This window comes from Hypanus sabinus, chromosome 23, assembly GCF_030144855.1.
Source record: "Hypanus sabinus isolate sHypSab1 chromosome 23, sHypSab1.hap1, whole genome shotgun sequence".
In the NCBI taxonomy this organism is placed as follows: domain Eukaryota; kingdom Metazoa; phylum Chordata; class Chondrichthyes; order Myliobatiformes; family Dasyatidae; genus Hypanus; species Hypanus sabinus.
Genome location: NC_082728.1, coordinates 8,866,898 through 8,887,349, shown reverse-complemented (window position 1 = coordinate 8,887,349; position 20,452 = coordinate 8,866,898). Strand labels below are relative to the sequence as shown.

Sequence of the window (20,452 nt, the reverse complement as noted above, 5' to 3'; positions counted from 1 at the left end):
TAATCAATACTAGCTACCTCAGTAACATCATCCACAAACAGGTTGGCTCCCAGATGTACACCACTGTTCAAGAGTTCAGAGTTCAATTCCAGCCACGTTCTGTAAGGAGTCTATATATCCTCCCCGTGGAATGTGTGAACTTCCCCCAGGTTCTTTGGTTACCTCCCTCAGTCCAAAGATGATCTGTGTTGGTTAATTGGTCATTGTAAGTGGACCCGTGATGAGGTGAGGGTTAAGGGGCAACTCCGCACTGTATCGCTAAATAAGTTTGGTGGTGTATACTCCTCTCCACACAGCACCCTGTGGACAGAAATTGGGTGCAATGAAATACTGGGTTGACAAAAACCATTATGATGGTGTAGATTCAGTTATGCACCATGTGTTGATCATAGAACACGTACAATACATGATGTAGGTACCTTTGAGCTACTCTGAGATCAATCTAACCCTCCCCTCCCACATAGCCCTCCATTTTTCTTTTATCCATGTACCTATGTCTCTTAAATATCCCTAATGTATCTGCCTCAACCACCACCCCAACTGCTCATTCCACAAACTCTTTGTGTTTTAAAGAAAGTCCCCCTTACACTTTCCTACAATAGACAATAGGTGCAGGAGTAGGCCATTCGGCCCTTCAGTACCGCCATTCAATGTGATCATGGCTGATCATCCACAATCAGTACCCCGTTCCTGCCTTCTCCCCATATCCTTTGACTCCGCTATCTTTCAGAGCTCTATCTAACTCTTTCTTGAAAGCACCCAGAGAATTGGCCTCCACTGCCTTCTGAGGCAGAGCATTCCATAGATCCACAACTCTCTGGGTGAAAAAGTTTTTCCTCAACTCTGTTCTAAATGGCCTACCCCTTATTCTTAAACTGTGGCCAAACACTATAAAATTATGTCCCCTCATATTAGCCATTTCCACACTGGGAAAAGTCTATCTATGCCTCTTATGATCGTATACACCTCTATCAAGTCATCTCTCATCCTCCTTCACTTTCGAGCGAAAATCCGTATCTCACTCAACCTATCCTCCTAAGACATCCTCTTTAATCCAAGGAGCATCCTGTCAAATTCCTCTGCACTCTCTCCACAACTTCCATATCTTTCCTATGATGAGGGGACCAGAACTGAGTCAGAATCAGAATCAGGTTTAATATCATTGGCATGTGTTGTGAAATTTGTTGTTCTGTTGCAACAGTACAATGCAATACATAATGATAAATTCTACAAATTACAGTAAGTATACATTAAAATATTAAATTACATAAATGGTGCAAAAAGAGAGGAAAATAACTGAAGTAGTGTTCATGGGTTCAGCGTGCATTTAGAAATCTGATGGCAGAGGGGAAGAAGTTGTTCCTGAAACATCGTGTGTTTTCAGCCTCCTGGACCTTCTCTTTGATGGTAGCAATCAGAAGAGAGCAGACCATCACTCCACCAACCATTCCGGTAGGTTACTTCTATAAAGCATGCAACCTTCAGGTGAACCAGTGTTGGTTGTCACCGAAGAGGAGATATATTTTCTAATCCGTACAGACCGTGGACTCCCAATAAGGAAGTCAAGGATCCAGTTGCAGAGGGAGGTACAGAGGCCCAGGATTTGGAGCTTGTTGATTAGAACTGAGGGTATGATTGTGTCAATAAACAGCACCCTGACGTAGGTATTGGTATTGTCCAGGTGATCCAAGGCTGAGTGGAGAGCCAGTGAGGTGGCATCTGCTGTAGAACTATTGTGATGATAGGCAAATTGCAGCCAGTCCAGGTCCTTGCTTAGGCATGAGTTGGTTCTAGCCATGAGAAATCTCTCAAAGCACTTCATCACAGTAGATGTGAGTGCTGTTCCTTGAAGTGAGTACCACTAGGTAATAGTCATTGAGACAGCTCACCCAGCTCTTCTTGGACACTGGTATGATTATCACCCCTCTGAACACAGGAGAGAGAGATTGAACATCAGAATCAAGTTTATTATCAGCAGCATGTGACATGAAATTTGTTAACTTAGCATCACCAGTTCAATGCAATTCATAATATAGAAGACCAAAAATAAATAAATAAATAAATATTCCCCTCTGCCATCCGATTCCTAAATGGACATTGAAGCTTTGGACACTACCTCACTTTTTTTTAATATACAGTATTTCTGTTTTTTGCACACTTTTAAAATCTATTCAATACACATAATTGATTTACTTGTTTATTTATTATCATTTTATTTTATTTATTATTTTTCTCTCTCTGCTAGATTATATATTGGATTGAACTGCTGCTGCTAAGTTAACAAATTTCACCACACATGCTGGTGATAATAAACCTGATTCTGATAAATAAGTTATAGTATACATATATTGACTAGATTAAAAATCATGCAAAACACAGAAATACTATATATTAAAAAAGTAAGGTATGTCCAAGGGATAAATGTCCATTTAGGAATCGGATGGCAGAGGGGAAGAAATTGTTCCTGAATCACTGAGTGTGTGCCTTCAGGCTTCTAACCTCCTACCTGATGGTAACAGTAAGAAAAGGGCATGCCCTGGGTGCTGGAGGTCCTTAATAATAGACAATGCCTTTCTGAGACACCACTCCATGAAGGTGTACTGGGTATTTTGTAGGCTAGTACCCAAGATGGAGCCAACTAAATTTATAACCCCCTGCAGCTTCTTTCAGTCCTGTGCAGTGCCCCGCCCATACCAGACAATGATGCAGCCTGTCAGAATGCTCTCCACAATACAACTGTAGAAGTTTTTGAGTGTATTTGTTGACATACTAAATCTCTCAAACAACTAATGAAGTATAGCCATTGTCTTGCCTTCTTTATAACTGCGTCAGTATGTTGGGACCAGGTCAGATCCTCAGAGATCTTGACACCCAGCAACATGAAACTGCTCACTCTCTCCACTTCTGATCCCTCTATGAGGATTGGTATGTGTTCCTTTGTCTTACCCTTCCTGAAGTCCACAATCAGCTCTTTCATCTTACTGTCATTGAACAGTCCTGCCAGGTTTTTAGAGCCCCTCCCGGTACACCATCTGGGCACGACTAGGGTTCACCCTCTTGAAAGATGTTCTGACACTGGCCTCTGAGACAGAGATCACAAGGGCATCAGAGGCTGCAGGGATTTGCACAGGTGTAGGTTTATTCTCCCTTTCAAAGCAAGTATAAAAAGTGTTGAGCTCATCTGGAAGTGAAGCATCACAGCCTTTCATGATGTTAGTTTTGCTTTGTAGGAAGTAATGGCCCTGCCAGAACTGATGTGCATCCAATTCCATCTCTAATCTCAATTGGAATTGTTCTTTTAAACCTTAAAATAGCTTTCCGTAGGTTCTACCTGGACTTCTTGTGTAGATCTAGATCACCGGTCTTGAATGCCATAGATCCAGCCCTTAGCAGACTATGACTCTCCTGGTTCATCCATGGCTTTTGATTGGGTATGTCTGGTATGTTCTTGAAGGCACACATTCATCCACACAGCTCCTGATAAAGTCGATGACAACTGTGGCATATTCATTCAGATCTGAAGATGAATCCCTGAATATTGTCCAGTCTACTGACTCAAAGTTGTCCTGTAAGTGCTCCTCCGCCTTCCCCGCCAATTCCTTCTTGGTTTTTACCACTGATGCTGCATTCTTTAGTTTCTGCCTATAGGCTGGGAACAGAAGTACAGCCAGATGATCAGACACTCCAGTGAGGGTGCGCAATGGCACTGTAAACGCTCTTGATTTTGGGATAACGTGGTCAAGGTGTGTTGCCTCCTTTGGTTCCACATATGATATGTTGGTGGTACTTGTTCAGAGACGACTTCATGTTGGCCCGGTTGAAATCTCCCACAATGTTGAGGAAGATGTCAGGGTGCCCAGCTCTGTAGCTGCTGATTACATTGTTCAGTTCCTCCAGCACCTGCCTGACATTGGCCTGAACATAATACACCAAAAGTGGTCTAACCAGAGTTTTATAGAGCTACAACATTACCTCAGGGCTCTTAAAGTCAATCCCCTATCTTTATCAATAACATGAAAATTGGTGATTGCGTTGGTAATGCAGAGGGTAAACACTGGCTACTAAACAATACTAACCAGTTATTGCAGGGCAATAACAGAAAAAATTTAATCATGATAAATGTGAGGTGGTGCATTTGATGGTCAAATAGGGGTTGGACATAGATAAGAATAGTATGGCCCAAGGAAGTATTGAAGAACAAAGGGTCCTTGGTATACAGGGTTAACAGCACAGGTAGACAGGATAGTGAAGAAGATATCCTAGCACTGTCTTCATTAGTGTTCATGGTTGGTGTTGGTACAACTCTGTAAAACTTTGGTTAGGCCACAGATGGAATATCATGTGGAATTCTGCTCATTACGCAATGGGAAGGATGTGATCGCACTGGCCTGGAGTACAGAGAGCCACCAGGGTTTCGCCTGGGTTGGAATATTTCAGTTAAGGGAGACTGGATAGGTTGGATATTTTTTCCTTGGAGAAAAGAGGATGGTGGGTGGTAGGAGGGAGGAGGGTGGTTGGAAACCAGATAGGGTAGATAATAAAGAATGTTTCTCCTTAACAAGGGTGTTCAAGATCAAACAGCTTGTGTTTAAAAGTGATTTATTTAGAGGGAATCAGGCAGAGGCTGGTTGCAGTCTGAAGTGCCACTGCCTGAGAACATGTGACATTCTGTAGAAATAGAATTAGGCCATTCAGCCCATTATCTGCTCTGTCATTCCATCATTGCTGATTTATTAACCTCTTAACCCCACTTTTCTGACTTCTCGCCGTAACTTTTGACACCCAAAATAATCAAGAACCTTTCAACCTCCACTTTAAATATACACAGTGTTTTGGCCTCCACACCTGTTTGTGCCAATGAATTCCACAGATTCACCACCCTCTGACTAAAGAAATTCTTCCTCATCTCTGTTCTAAAAAGTGTTCCTTCTATTCTGAGACGATGCTTTCTGGTCCTAGACTCTCTCACTATTGGAAACATCCTCTCCACATCAACTCTGTCTTGGCCTTTCAATATTCAATAGGTTTCAGTTAGATTCCACACCCCTCCCCGCACAATTTTAATAAACTCCAGCAAATAAAGGCCTAGAACAAATAAAATGTTGTACGTTAATGGTTTAATTCCTGGGATCATTCTTATAGACTCCTGCTGGACCATCTCCAATGCCAGCATAATCCTTTCTTACAAATGAGGCCCAAGACTGCTCACAATACCCCAAGTGTGGTCTGACAGAATTCCCAGGTTTCCACAATTCATGCTGTGAAGCTGACTCTGTAAGCACATAAACCTTCCAACTATTAACAGATCAGCTACTTGATGTGGCAAGTGATAGTATCAATCTGGGCTGCAAGATCCCTTGAACTAAATAACTTACCCACACTATGTAGTTAAATAACCCGATCATCTTGCGCTGCAGCTCTCGAGAGATCAGTCCAGGCACTGTGGGCCAGCACTCTGTGCTCTATAGACAAAGCTGTCCTTTTTAACTTCAGACTGATTATTGCTTGCCATTTGCATTAAGAACTGAAGACTGGCTCCTATTTACAACAAGAAGCTGAACAAAGAACATTGGTTGTAAGTTTACCTTACTCAAAAACAACCCTTTGATCTCTATGTTAGAAAGCTGAATTTGGCAAAAAAAAAGGCCCAACATCCCTGGACAGTTACTATCCATCACCCCTACCCCCCCCCCACCCCCGCACTTGCTAAACAAAGATTTCTAACCCAGTTTCTCCTTACAGTAATCAGTTTTGAGATCAGGCACAGCCACGTCTCCTCTTGGGAGCAAACTATTACTCTACCAACCATTCTAGTTGGTTACCAATGCTAGAAAAGCTCTCCTTGATCCAATGCTTAAAGAATTCTTTGAGTACTGGGGTCTCGGTGTGATTTTCTTGTTAGAGTATTCACTTCCTTAATCTCAACTGCACACATTTCTCAAATCTCAAAGGATTACTGCCATTATAATTTTTCCATAAATGTGTGACAACCATGTGTTGTAAGAATTACCTCTGATAACAATGATTAGTGAGGCACAGAGAGATCTGTATTTACTGACAAGTACACTTATTGTTTAAACTAACAAGTACGTGAATTCATACTCTAAGTACCTTGTGTGCACACCCATTAAGTATCCCTGGCTCTCCTGAACAGTCAAAGAATAGCAAAGGTATTGCCCGGGCAAAGGAGTTTACGCTAGCCAGGCGTTCCTTGTTGTCCCGATTCACTCGCCACGTGTTTCACGCAGGGTTGCTCACGCTTGTATCTGCGATGGTTATTCTTTGGAGTTACCACTACCAGCACACACAAAGCATCCACTTTTATATCCATTCCTTACCAATTCAAATATCGCATTCCAGTATCATTGGCCACAGGTCATGTGTCTAACCTTTAACATCTTGTTATTGGCTCTGCTCCAAGCCATCATCTATTTATTGCCCTCTTCCCATCAAGTGACAGTCGATAATTTATGGCTCTTTGTTCTCAATCAGCAACCAGCTCAAATCACACCAGCAAAGCACCAACTCCAACATGCAAAACCTGCATATTATAGCCAACCAAAGAACATCTCACAAATAACTTCTTATTTGGAAATGATCTCCAGTCCAGCAGATTACCCGTAGTATCATTGTGTCTTCTGTAAAACACTGATCAAGCCCAGCATGCCAAGCTCACAAAGTGGAGAATAGAGTGCCTTTACAAAATGGCAGCCTCCATCCTCAAGCACACGGCATGAACAAAGAGAATTAGTCTGTCTGCTTCCACTGTCCTTGGTTCATTCGAATTCACTGATATTTAGAATGTAGTTCTTTCTGGCCAACACATGGATCAATGTCCATATTATAAGTCCATATTAATCCATCTTTAAGATTTTCTTTTTCACAAACAGTTCTTGCCTTTTGTTTCATCCAAGTTTGGATCACAGTCTTTGTTGCCATCAATTCATCAGATCAGCTAGTAATGTCTTTCATTGAGCTAAAGGTAGTTCATATCTTTCGCAGGATGTTGCCTTGCGTTCGATGTTGTGCCTGATATTATTCAGGTATTCTGAAAACGAGTCTTGTAAACAAGTTACTGATCATGTGCTGCTGTCTACTTTTGCCTAAGGATTAATAATCTCATATTTTAGATCAGAAAAATGTATTCATCAGTTACATGATTTCAAAGTAAAATAGAAGGGGGAACATTTATATGGTAAGGAAGGGTACAGTTTTCCTATTGAGGATTCTGTCTGTACTTGTAATTCAGGGCTCCCATAAAAAGATGTCACAATGTAGGGTTGGTTATGTCCCTCCCATGGGAATGAACACTCACTGGTGTGCTGTAGCTTGGCATTCTGATGTCAACCATGACATATGCATATTTTTCTTCCCATTTTGGTGATCTGGACTCCAGGTATAATTGTCCAGGTCTTCCTCCTTTACATTGTTAACATTGGACCTGACTGAGAATTGACACATCTTCCCAACTTTTGAAGTTTTCCCAGAGAACCTAACTGAGCAAGGACCACCAAGTCTGTTCTGTCAGAACATGGGATTTTGTTCCTGTAACATTAACTATAACACAAATGAGAATGTTGGTAGGTCCAGTTATCCTACTCGTTGCTTTGTAGGAATACCACAAAGTTCAAAGAGCATTTATTGTCAAAGTCTGTACACCAGATGCAACCTTGAGATTCATCTCCTCTCAGGCAGCAAATCTCAGGGTCGTATATAAAATACATATTTTGATAAAATGCATTTGATAACTTCACATACCTGCACAGAAATAGTAGGTAAAACAAATTCAAATATTTCTACCTTGTGATAGCATTGCGCTTTGTAGGCCTAGGATTACGTTGCTGTTTCCGAAGAAATCACAACAAAATAGGTAAAAATGTGATCAGGAGTATAGCATTCCACAGAGTAGCCATCTTTCTCCTTCTGTTAAGTCTTTACTACTGTATAATACAAAACACAAGGTATAGTAAGGCAGACGTTTTGAATATAAAAGTCAAAGAATATAAGTTTGAATATAAAAGTCATAATGGTGTGATGTCATCATTAATAGCCAACAATGTAGTTGTAAAGTTTTAAGAACCATATTAGAAACTTAGAAACACAGAAAACCTACAGCGCAATGCAGGCCCTTCGGCCCAGAAAGCTGTGTCAAAAATGTCCCTACTTTAGAAATTACTAGGGTTACCCATAGCTCTCTAATTTTCTAAGCTCCATGTACCTATCCAAAGTTCTCTTAAAAGACTCTATCATATCCGCTTCCACCATTGTTACCAGCAGCCCATTCCACGCACTCACCCCTCTCTGCGTAAAAAAACTTACCTCTGACATCTCCTCTGTACCTACTCCCCAGTACCTTAAACCTGTGTCCTCTTGTGGCAACCCTGGGAAAAAGCCTCTGACTAGCCACAGAATCAATGCCTCTCATTATAACACACAAGATATAGTAAGGCAGATGTTTTTAATATAAACGTCAAAGAATATAGAATATATTTGAATATAAAAGTCATAATGGTGTGATGTCATCATTAATAGTGAACAATATAGTTGCAAAATTTTAAGAACCATATTATATAAAAGAAGAGGTAAAAATGTTAGCCTGTGTTAGAAAGTGATGCTGAGATACACCTAGGATGCGTTGGAAGATGTAATGAGTGATGTAACACTGGGGTCATCAACATCGGACATTCTCACCCAGGCAACCCAGCCAGGGTTGATCGGGCCCCAAGGCTCAACCTCTTGATCCATAGCCATCCCTCTGTGACGTTCCTGGTGGCTCTTCTCTTTCCAGCCCCCCTAATTAAAAGGAGAGAGTTGGTTTTGCAACAGAGAGCAAGACCTCTACACCCCACCCCTACAGGTTCCCTCCGCCCCTGTCTCTGGCACTGATCCGCCAGCTTTCTTAACGCTCTCAAACGCCTCCCCAGTCTGGTCTTCCCAAGGCACTGTCACCTGCTTTGAGGTTTCTGACTGAATGACCATGTCAGGGCTCAGGGATGATGATGTGATGAAATCAGAGAACTTTTAATTGCTCACCAAGATCGACTTTCAGTTGCCAGTCAGACGCTGTGGCAAGCAAGCCTGCTGGTGATCTGGGCTGGGGCTGAGGTTGGTCTCCAGCTTTGACAGCGGTAAATAAGTAACATCCAAATAAGTGAGTGAAAGATGTTTATCAGCTCATCTTTCCACGGGATATATTATTAGATCAATTTTTGCAACAGACACATCCCAACCCCCCTTCAAGATGAGGCGAGAAACACGCATATCCCTATGGAATGTAAGTGATCAGGCAGGGCCAGGAGAAAGACGGGAGCGAGGATAACATGATTAGGGATGTCTCTGCTCTTCACTCTCCTAGGGTCAAGGACGAACCAGAGGAATGGGTAAAAGTCGAGTACAAGACAGGGTATAGCAAAACAGGTATACAACAAATGATAGTGCAGGTCGAGTATTGGAGTTAACGGAGTGGAGTCACAAGGCCAAATTCACCAAACTTCAGTCCTTGCAGGCCTCAACGTACAACAGAAGGAACACTAAAAAAATAATTCCAATGGCTAGGGGAATTGTCCATTGAAAAACTGCAAAAGAAGAATCAGTAACCCAACCTATAGTGCCAACCCACCCGGAAAAACTATTCGCTGCTGTGGAAGGTAAATTGCAACAGCCAGTAAGGTCTTGACTATTGTTACAGCACGTATCCCTGAGGTGCGGTGGCGCTGATTGTCAATGAAGATGAGATAATACTGATCCGCGTAGACTATCCTCTCCTGATGAAGTTAAGCTTTCAGTTGCAGAGGGAGGTGCAAAGACCTGTGTTTTGAAGCTTGTTCATTTATACTGAAGGAATGATTCTGTTAAATGGTGAGCTGTAATTGATAAACGGCAGACTGCCACATATTTTGCTGTTGTCCGAGTGCTCCAAAGCAGAGTGGAGTATTTGATGGTTCTGGGCCTGTACTGGAGTTTAGAAGAATGAGGTGGGATCTCATGGAAACCTATTGAAAGGTCCAGACAGAGTGATGTGGAGAGGATGTGGAGAGTGATGTGTAGAGGGACATCCATTTAGAACTGAGAAGAGGGAGAATTTCTTTAGCCAAGGGATGGTGAATCTGTGGAATTCTTCGCCACAAATTTAAGGCAGAGGTTGATGGATGGTCTCGATTATTCAGGGCATCAAAGGTTACTGGGAGAAGGCAGGAGAATGGGGTTGAAAGGGATAATCAATCAGCCAGATAGAGCAGACTCAATGGGCCAGATAGCCTAATCCTGTTCTTACATTTTATGGGCTTACAAGCTAATAAAGAACAAATGTGCAAAAGAAGACAAACTGTGTAAACAAAAAAATACTGAGAACATGAGCTATCGTGTCCTTGACAGTGTGTCCATGGCAGTTCTTCATGTAAATGTGCTGAATGGTGCATTATTTGTTTAGTTTTCAAACGAATCTGTGGTATTCTTATGACTTTGCTTTGTGTTATTGCCACAAAACAATAAATTTCACATCACTTACCACAGTGATGATAAACCTGACTTCGACGCTTTTCTTTCATAAATACAAATAAATCTACATGCAGTATGCACCCCATCGGTAAAATATTATTTGCTCAGGGCGATAAATTTCCTTAGGATATGATTTATCGTTCAATTCCTTTAACTTTGAAGAGTAATGCTTTCGCCCTTCCAGTCTAAGTAAGTCGCTGGTGATACCGAGAACTCGTGGTGACCCAGTGGCCTAATGGATAAGGCATCAGCCTCCGGAGCTGGGGATTGTGGGTTCGAGTCCCATCTGGGTCGCTCGCCGGCACCTTTTTGTGCCGCCTGCCCCGGAATCTGCCGCAACCTGGGGCTCCGCGGCAACTCGGCAAGCGGCCGAGCCGCCACTCCCGTCCACCCCCGGATGAGCGTGGATGAGCGCCCTCGTCAACCCGGGGGACCGGCGTCCGGACGCGTGTCCCCGCGGCGGTTCCGGCCGACCAGCAGTAGAGGGCGATAGTGAGACCCGCTCTTCGCCGCTGCTGGGTCCGGATTGTCCGCTTTGTTTTAACAACAGCCATCCATGCTAGCACTCACAACAGAGGTGCAGTAATTTAAAATGCTGTACTTTTTAAACTACAACAACATAAAAATGAGATAGAAAAACACTCAAAATGTTTATAGTTTAAAATTCTGTTCTGATCGTCTATGGGCGTCGCATCCCTGCTGTCTATGTGATGCACACACCAGGGTTGGACGATATGGCGAGCAAGCTATTGCCCAAAAAGCAGACCCGATGGAACGGCAGAGACCGATGCCGTTCGGCACCAGCGGCGTCAGGAGGTGCCAGTCGGCGTTGAAGTCACCGCTTAGGGACACCAGCTCCGGACTTTTCCTCGGGGTTAACTCCCAAAGCTTTTCTCATGAGTGGGTACAGCCGCAAAGCAGCTGAGGTTTGAGATCAGAGTTTACCCCCCGGCTATAACCACCTTAAGGAAGCATAGTTTAGCATTAAAACAACACATTATTATTGGCATTCATCGTGCAGGTATTTTGTTATTCATCATTGCGTTGAGGTGTGTAGGAAAGGGAATACTGTTTACTCCCGATGCAAAATAAACAGGGTTAACACGTGGAGAAAGCAAAATTGTGTGGTATGTAAAATTCTAAACTAACGTTGCATTGAGAAAAACAGATAAATTAAACGTGTAATGGTCTAGAGCAGTTGTATTGTGATGACATTCCATGTGCTGTCTGCCGAATGTAACAACCTCAATAAGACTGTTCAAATCATCTTTGCATTCGTCTTCCTTAAAACTTTTAATTTTGCTTTGTTGCTCGCTTTTGGACCAATTCAGAGTAATCATTGAAATATTACCTCAGTAGATTACCAGTGGATTGAAGTGGAAGGTAATGACATTTGATCTTGGTCCGGCTGCAGCGCTGTCCCTTATTAGCATAGCACGGGATGGGTATAAAACTGTAGGGCTCGCCTCCCCACTCCAGTCGCTGTGTTCCCGCCTCAGCTTCAACATGAACGGGTTGTTACTTATTCAGGTCTTCTCGCTCGTGGTATTTTTAAAAATTATCAATGCCAAAAATAAAGGTGAGCGGTTTTGTTTCATATCCAACTCCAAGCAAAACGTTCAATGTCTTTTGGAATCAGGTGGGAAAGGTAAAGGCCGCGTTGTATTTGGAAAAAAAAACACACACAATCTCTGATAGAATTTTAACAAAATCCGAAAATGTTTTGGATTTCTTTACAATGGGAAAAGACAGCTGCATGTTTTCGTACCAATCTGTAAGAGTGTTGCATGTTAAAGTGAGAGAGGGAGAATATAAGACTGGAAAACCAAAAAAAGGTTGGAACCTATAATGAGCGTGATAGTCCAAAGTTTTTTAGATACGTTCTCGCAAAATGTGATCCGGCACTTTGACAAAGACACGTTATGTGGATTTTTAATGACTACCGTATTATAAACACATAAATCTTAGGAACAGAATCCGGACATTCGGCCCATCGGGTCTGCTCCGCTATTCCAATATGACCGATTTATTATCCGCTCAGCCCCATTCTCCTGCCTTCCCCCTCGTGCCGTGGTTAGGATGGAGATGAATTTGATCATTGGACACATTTTAACGAGATGGTGGAATCTTTTCAAAGGTGTGAATTTGGCTCGTACGGCGCTTAGTCAAAAGCAGATGTGTAAGCGTCTCGGGGTCCTCGAATGGTCGGCATCGCCGATTATCTCAATTATTACAGTTAAAAGGGTGAGAGGGTCGGGGAGAAACAACTGGGATTGCTGGTACGGTTTGTTACCGCTGGTCGGCAGGAGGTCTATTTGTGAGGAGTATCAAATCAGCCGGTTCCTCTCACCGGAAGGAATGGTGCTTTGATTGAAGACAAAACCTCAGCCCTGCTGACCCGTCTGTTTGAAGAACTGGGAATCATCACTCGGTCCGTTGTAGCTTTTCACTGTCAGAATCAGAATCACAATTTAAAAGTTAAAACTAACCCGGCCAGCCAGAGAGCAAACCTCGAGAAGGGGGGGATTGGATTCAAATATGAAAGAAAAAAAAATCTCTTGAAACTTTGGGGCTGTTGTGAAAAGTCACCAGTTACAGTAAAGATCAGCTTTATTTGACACGTGCATCGAAACAGTGAAATGCTTCAGTTTTCACTGGTGAAAATGTGATTGCAGTCGGCGGCGGAGAGTTGGTGATGTTCACTATTCCCAGAGTTAAAGCTGCTTCCTGTGGCCAGATGTTTTATAAAGAATACTGAGGACACAGGCAACTTTAAACACTAAATCCGATGAGTTACGACCAGAGCAGCGGCCGCAGAAGTAACTTCCAAACATGAATCGATTAATTACCCGAAAACCAAAATAATGGCAGAAAAACAACAGAGCGAGTGGTCTACTCACAAATACGAGAAAATCTGCAGGTGCTGGAAATCCAAGCAACCCACACAAAATACTGGAGGAACTCAGCGGGCCAGGTAGCGTCTGTGGAAAAGAATTCGCCGACTGTATTCTTTCCATAAGTGCTGCCTGACCCGCTGAGTTCCTCCAGCATTTTGTGTGGGTTGCAGAGATCGTGAAATTCCCCAAAGATTAACTTGCAGGTTGAGTCGGTGGCATGGAAGGAGAATGCATTATTATTTCAAAAGGTCTAAAATGTAAAAGCATCTGGGGTGTTGTCAACAGTTTTGGGCTCCATATCTGAGCAAGGATGTGCTGGCATTGGAGAAGGTGAAGCTGAGATTCGCAAGATGTTCGGAGTTAACGATTAGAAATTCTGGGCCTGTGTTCACTGGAGTTTAGAAGAATGAGGGGAGGGGGCCTCATTGAAAACTACCACAAAAGGTGTGTTGTGAATGTTCAAATGGCGCCGAAGACAGAAGTATCTCAGACCTTGGTGTTTCCTCTTTCCGTAGATCTCCCACCTCACGTTGGAAGGCTGATGGAGAGTGGATCTCCCTCCAAGGGGATCTCCAGGACGGTCCACCCCTCCGTGAACCTGACACAACCGTTGCACGGGCACCGTGGCAACCCCGACTCCAATCGGCCGGCCAGCGCAGCCTCGATGGGAAGAGTCGTGGATATTTCCCAACCGGCCAAGGCGCCGGCTGGAAGCTCCCACGGGCGGCTTCAGCTCACGGTTCCGCGAGTGGTGAACGGGAACTCGGAGAGGCGGACAAGCCGGGTAACGGTGGGAGGATATCCCGAGAAGCGAGAGGGGTGGTCCCCGAGCGACTCCCAAGGCCTCCTATCTTCATTCTATCACGATAAATCCAAGCTGAACAGGTCGCCCGCCTACCACAGCCTCTTGTCCAAGAGTCAGCGGCCGAATTCCTCAGTGTACCGGTCTCACAGCTACGGAGGCCCCCAACTCTATCGTCAACTCACGGACACTCGCGGTGGAACGACAGAGGGGGAGGCAGCTCCAAGTTCCGGACAGGATGCCGAGGAGAACCGGCCTAGGAAGTCTACACGCCACCGAACCAGGAGCACGTTAATAAACAGCATTAACTCCCCCTCGGAAAGCAGCCGCCGCACTTTGAGTTTGCTGTACCATTTTAACCTGCTCCGAGAAGGTGAGTACCGGCTGGCAGAGTCTCCTCTCTCCTTGCCGCTGTTAACCGCCGCTGACTCTGGTTCGAGCCGCACCGAGGTCCAGGTCTTCCCGGTCTAGACATAAAACTCTCCAGATGCTCTTTCAAGGAAAAACCAACCCAGGTGTCCTGTTCAGTGCCTCGCACAGACAGAACTTGGAAGAGTACTGCCCAGTCCAGCCCCTTCGGCCCACGATGTTGCGTCGAGCTTTTAACCTACTCTAATATCAATCTAACCCTCCCCTCCTGCTTGACCCTCCGTTGTGCCGGGGGTGCGGAGGAGTTTCTTCACACAGAGGGTGATGGTTGATGGAACGAGCTGTCAGAGGAGGGTAAAGGTGGGTGCAAACACATCGTTGAAAGGTATTTGGATGGACACGGAGATGTGAAAGGTTTAGAGGGAGGAGGGCCAAAACTGGAGTTAGCTGAGGTGGGCATGGATGAGTTGGGCCGAAGGGTCTGCGTCGGGCTGTAAGACTCTAACTCTGTCCCAGCAGACACCCTGACTCTGATACTTAGATACTTTAATTTGTCACCAAACAATTGATACTAGAGCGTACAATCATCGCAGTGATATTTGTTTCTGCTCCCTGAAGTACAAATCGAAGTAACTATAAAAAAAATTAAATTATAAATCATCATTAGAAAATAGAAGAGGGAAAGTAAGGTAGTGCAAGCCAGGTCCGGATATTTGGAAGATACGGCCCAGATCCGGGTCAGGATCTGTTCAGCAGTCTTATCACAGTCGGAAAGAAGCTGTTCCCAAATCTGGCCGTACGAATCTTCAAGCTCCTGACCCTTCTCCCAGAGGGAAGTGGGACAAAAAGTGAGTTGGCTGGGTGGGTCTTGTCCTTGATTATCCTGGCAGTTCTGCTCCGACAGCGTGCGGTGTAAAGTGAGTCCAAGGATGGAAGATTGGTTTGTGTGATGTGCTGGGCAATGTTCACGATCTTCAGCAGCTTCTTCCGGTCTTGGACAGGACAACTTCCATACCGGGTTGTGATGCACCCTAGAAGAATGCTTTCTACGGTGCACCTATAAAAATTAGTGAGGGTTTTAGGGGACTGGCCAAATTTCTTCAGCTTTCTCAGGAAGTAAAGATGCTGGTGGGCCTTCTTGGCTGTGGGCTCTGCTTGGTTAGACCAAGTCAGGTCATTTGTGATATTCACCCCGAGGAACTTAAAGCTTTTGACCCGTTCCACCTGCACACCACCGATGTAGATGGGGTCGAGCGGTCCGCTACTCCTTCTGAAGTCAACAACCAATTCCTTCGTCTTGCTGACGTTGAGGGATGGGTTATTGTCATCGGCCATGCCACCAGGTTCTAATAGGTTCTCAGGTTAACAGTGAGAAGTCGGCACAAACCTGCTGCTGCAGAAGGGCAGAATTGAGCAAGTTTCTTTACCCACTTGCCTCCGTCACCCCTGCATCAATATTTCACCGCGTCCGAGCTTCATACCAGAAATCTCCGTCTCCATCTTCCCTCCCCCTTCCGACGTAATTAAAATCTGTCGATCAGCATTGAACCCAAATCCCAATGGCGTCTGATTCCAACCGCCCAGCATCCGGTTCCATCTATCACCCCCCCCCCATCCCCTTGCACTGCTGCGCATGCACTGCCCATCTTTTCTCTTCCTTCTAAGATGATACAGGGTCTCCAAATATGGTCGCTCCTTCTGCCTCCACAGATGCTGCTCGACCCATTGAATTATCCCAGCATTCCGTGTTTGTTCTACATTCCAGAATCTGTCGCCTCTTTACTGGTCTTTCATGAAAGCTTCCCTACTCTTCACCACCATTGATGAAGCCCAGCACCCAAATGTTTTATCAACTAGTCTTGCCATTTTTTTAAACCTTCAAAAATTACAAGACATTCCCTTCCCACCACCCAGGACATGCCCTCTTCTCATTGCTACCGTCAGGGAGGAGGTACAGGAGCCTGCAGACATCGTCAATGATACAGGACCCCCATCACCCAGGACATGCCCTCTTCTCATTGCCACCATCAGGGAGGGGGTACAGGAGCCTGCAGACATCGTCAATGATACAGGACCCCCATCACCCAGGACATGCCCTCTTCTCATTGCCACCATCAGAGAGGAGGTACTGGAGCCTGCAGACACAAACTCAATGTTGCAAGAACAGCTTCTTCCCCTCCATCAGATTTCTGAATGGGCAATGAACCCATGTACCCTCATTTTTGTTCTCTTTTTGCACGATCTACTTAATTAAACACAGTACCCACACACAGTAAATATGTCTCACATGCACATTTATTTATTTCTTATTGAAATTTATAGTCTTATTATTTTCTATTGAATTGTACTGTTGCAGCAGAGCAACCGCAGATAACAAACCTGATTCCGATTCTCCGGCAGAGTACATCACTTCACCCTTTCCCTGTGTTAATTTTTTTATTACCATTTGCAACGATGTCCTCTTGCAGACCCAGTTCCGTTGTAATGTTAGGTGAACGTCAAGGCAAGGAGAGGGACTATACTGAATTCCCCTTCTGGCAGCCCGAGGCTTGAAGTGGCTTCTGTGGTAAGTGGGAGCAGGTGGTGGCAAGCATTTGTTTCTGCTCCAGAGATTCCCCCCACCACCTCCAATTTAAAGATCAACAGGGATGAGAAGGGAGAACATTTGTTTGTAAGGACAGAGTCCAGGGCCCAACGTGTGTACGATCAGAGGACATTTTTAACGCAGTGGCCACTTTCTTACGTACACCTGCTTAGTAATACAAATATCTAATCCGCCAATCATAGGGCAGCAACTCAATGCATAAAAGCATGCAGACATGGCCAAACATCAGATCACATTTCATCCCCTTTCTAAATGATTGACATGAAATGATTGTTGGTGCCAGACGCGATGGCTTGAGTATTTCAGAAACTGTTGAACTCCTGGGATTTCCACCCAGAACAGTCTCCAGCATGTCCAGAGAATGGTGCAAAAGCACTAAATCAGCCGGTGAGTGGCAGTTCTGTGGGCGAAAATATCCTAATGAGAGAGGTCGAGGAGAAAGGCCAGTCTGGTTCAAGCTGATAGGAAGGTGGCAATAATTCAAACAAGCACACGTTACACAGTGGCGTGCAGAAGAGCATCTCTGAAGCCACAACACATCGAAGTGGATGGGCCACAGCAGAAGACCACAGGGTTGCTCTCCTGTGCCTAATAAAGTGGCCACTGAGAGTACGTATTTGCAAATTGCTGGAGGGATGACAAAGACTCGTGCAACACAGATACAGGCCCATCGCCCCAGCTGGTCCACGGCAACCAAGCTGGGAGGTCCATTTGGCAGCATGGGGCCCGATAGGTTCACACCTAATTGATCGAGCCCGGGCTTTTCTCCTTGTAGTGAAGGAGGATGAGGTGTGATTTGACAGATCGGATGATCGAGTGGTGAATCACAAACTGGAGAAAGCTTTAGCTAGGCACATGAATGACAGTAAAGAGTTATGTAGTAGGAAAGTGTTAAATTGATCTTAGTGTAGGTTAAAAGGGCCTGTACTGTACTGTGCTATAACGTTCCCATTCCTTAAATTCATTTCTATCCGTGTACAGTATCTGCCCGTGTCATAATTGTAGTCGCTTACCCCAGATTCTCGGACAGCCGGTTTTATACCCCCACAGCATTCTGTGCGGGGGAAACCAGAACCTTTAAACGTCCTCAGGAGGCATGTTCCTGTCGATCCCCACTGGTGTTTATCGCCGCACCACAGCAAGCATCCTATCCGGATCCATCATGGCTGGGTGGGGCCACGACTCTGCCCGTAACCGCAAGAAACCGAAACCTCGGTGAAGCAGTCAGCATCATCCAAGACCCCACCCACTCTGGTCATTCTATCTTCTCTCCTGCCCCATCGGGCAGGAAATACAAACGCCTGAAAGCCCATACCACCGGCTTCAAGGACAGCTTCTATCCCGCTGATACTTTGCTGGTGCTTCCAGAGATGCCTATTGTAACCTCCCCTTCCCTTGCTTTCACCAGACCCCCTCACCCCCAGGAGCACCTTGCTCGATGTTTCACTGTCTGTCTAATCCTCTGCTGCCAATGCAGTGACTTTTGCCTCCTCCCCGGCTGGAAGGGGTCCGAGAGAACCAAAGTACTGCGGTAATTACAGAGTCTGTAAATTCATGCCTGACGTCAAGCGCCCCCACCTGGCCACAGGTGGGAGTTAAATTCAGACCTCACCTGGCCACAGGTGGGAGTTAAATTCAGACCTCACCTGGCCACAGGTGGGAGTTAAATTCAGGCCTCACCTGGCCACACGGGAACCCGTGTTGGAGTTAAACTCAAATACTGTACACTATCAATGTGGTCACTGCTGTACGGTTTCCGCACGCTGTCTGGGGGATTATGTCGGCTAACTTTTATCTTCACTCTCGGAAAGGACGGAACTGTTTGTTTTAAATAATCTTAAATCATTTCGTTAAAAAATCTCACCGGTGCCGGCCGTGAACTAACTGGTTGTTTTCCACAGATTACGACAAGCCGATGTGCTCTGTTGAATGCAGAAAAGAAAAGAACGAGAGGGAGTTCTACTGTAGCAGTGACTTTGGTACGAGAAGATGGAGAACTCCATTCTATTTTCACCCCTGATGTCATAAACATCTATTTCTCTGACTCGGGGTAATTGCACCCCTCCCCTTCTCTCTTTTCTCCATTCCCCGTTTTTGCTCCTTTCTACCCCTTTTCATCTCATCTGCCTATCATCTCCCTCCCGCTCCTCTCCCTTCCATGGTCCACTGTCTGCTTCCGTGAGGTCCCTTCTTTGGCTTTTCCACTCCTCACTTTATCCTCTCTCTTTCACCCACCGACCTTCCCTCTCACCTGATCTCACCTTTCACCTGCCGCTTGTACTCCTTCCCCTTTCCCACCTTCCCATTCCAGCTTCTTACCCCTTCCTTTCCAGTTCCTGCTGAAGGGTCTCAGCCTTAAACCTCGACTGTTTATTCCCCTCCATAGATGCTGCTTGACCTGCTGAGCCGCTCAGGATTTCTAGCATCTGCAGAATCTCTCGTGCTTGCATTAGTTTTTGATTTAAGCCCTCTTTTTGTCCTGAGTCATGAGGATAAGTTGTTGCTCAGTTTCCCCAGTAATCTGGTACTCATCTCTGAACAGGTGTACTCTAGATTTTTGTTTGATAAAGGGAAATGCACTTACAGTAATCAGTACCACTTTGTGAGTCCCAATATGGCAGATGGCAAGCAACTATAATGTTACAGTGCATTAACTGAGAAATCCAACATCAGCAGAAGCTCCTCTGTTCGGAGTGACAGTGATTCATTTCCATGGCTCCACATTCTGGAATGAACCCGTCTTTCCAATTTCCCATATTTTTGTCTTAACTTTGCAGCTTCTCTGGTTGCACTCTCCTGGAGTGGGAAATGGTTTACTTTAGATTTAATTTGAGAGAAACAGTGGGAACAGTCCGTTTCAGCCCAATGAGCCACACTGCCCAGCAACCCAACTATTTAACTAGCCAAATCACAGCACAATTTACAATAACCAGTTAAGTTACAGGACATCTTTGGACTGCGGGAGGAAAATGGAGCACCTGGAATTTTCTTTTCCAGATAAGAACTTTTACAGGTTGCAGTTCAGGGTTTTACATCCCTGTGGTACGCAAGGTGGCAACTTTATGAGGTACACCTGCTCGTTAATGCAAATATCTTATCAGCCAATCGTGTGGCAGCAACTCAATACATAAAAACATGCAGACATGGTCAAAAGGTTCAGTTGTTGTCCAGATGAAATATTATAGTGGGGAAGAAATGTGTTCTAAGTGACTTTGACCATGGAATAATTGAATGGGCGGTTTGGGTATCTCAGAAACTGCTGATTTCCTAGGACTTCCATGC

The 20,452-nt window shown here is 44.8% G+C and overlaps 1 protein-coding gene and 1 non-coding gene across 6 annotated transcripts in view; both read left to right on the top strand.

The window, feature by feature from the left end:
• The window catches only part of LOC132379939 (UPF0450 protein C17orf58-like), a 76,019-nt gene that overhangs the window by 47,448 nt on the left and 8,119 nt on the right, over window positions 1–20,452 (top strand). For 3 of the 5 annotated variants that reach the window (XM_059948315.1, XM_059948314.1, XM_059948316.1), the window contains 2 exons: window positions 13,910–14,569; window positions 19,072–19,149. In XM_059948315.1, coding sequence (XP_059804298.1) covers window positions 13,936–14,569; window positions 19,072–19,149 — 712 coding nt within the window. In that variant the 5' untranslated portion in view covers window positions 13,910–13,935. Of the gene's footprint in view, window positions 1–11,992; window positions 12,077–13,909; window positions 14,570–19,071; window positions 19,150–20,452 lie in introns of those variants that run through there. The other 2 variants (XM_059948313.1, XM_059948317.1) reach the window with 2 other exon arrangements.
• On the top strand, window positions 10,719–10,791 carry trnar-ccg (transfer RNA arginine (anticodon CCG)). The gene has a single exon. It is a non-coding gene; the product is annotated as a tRNA-Arg (tRNA).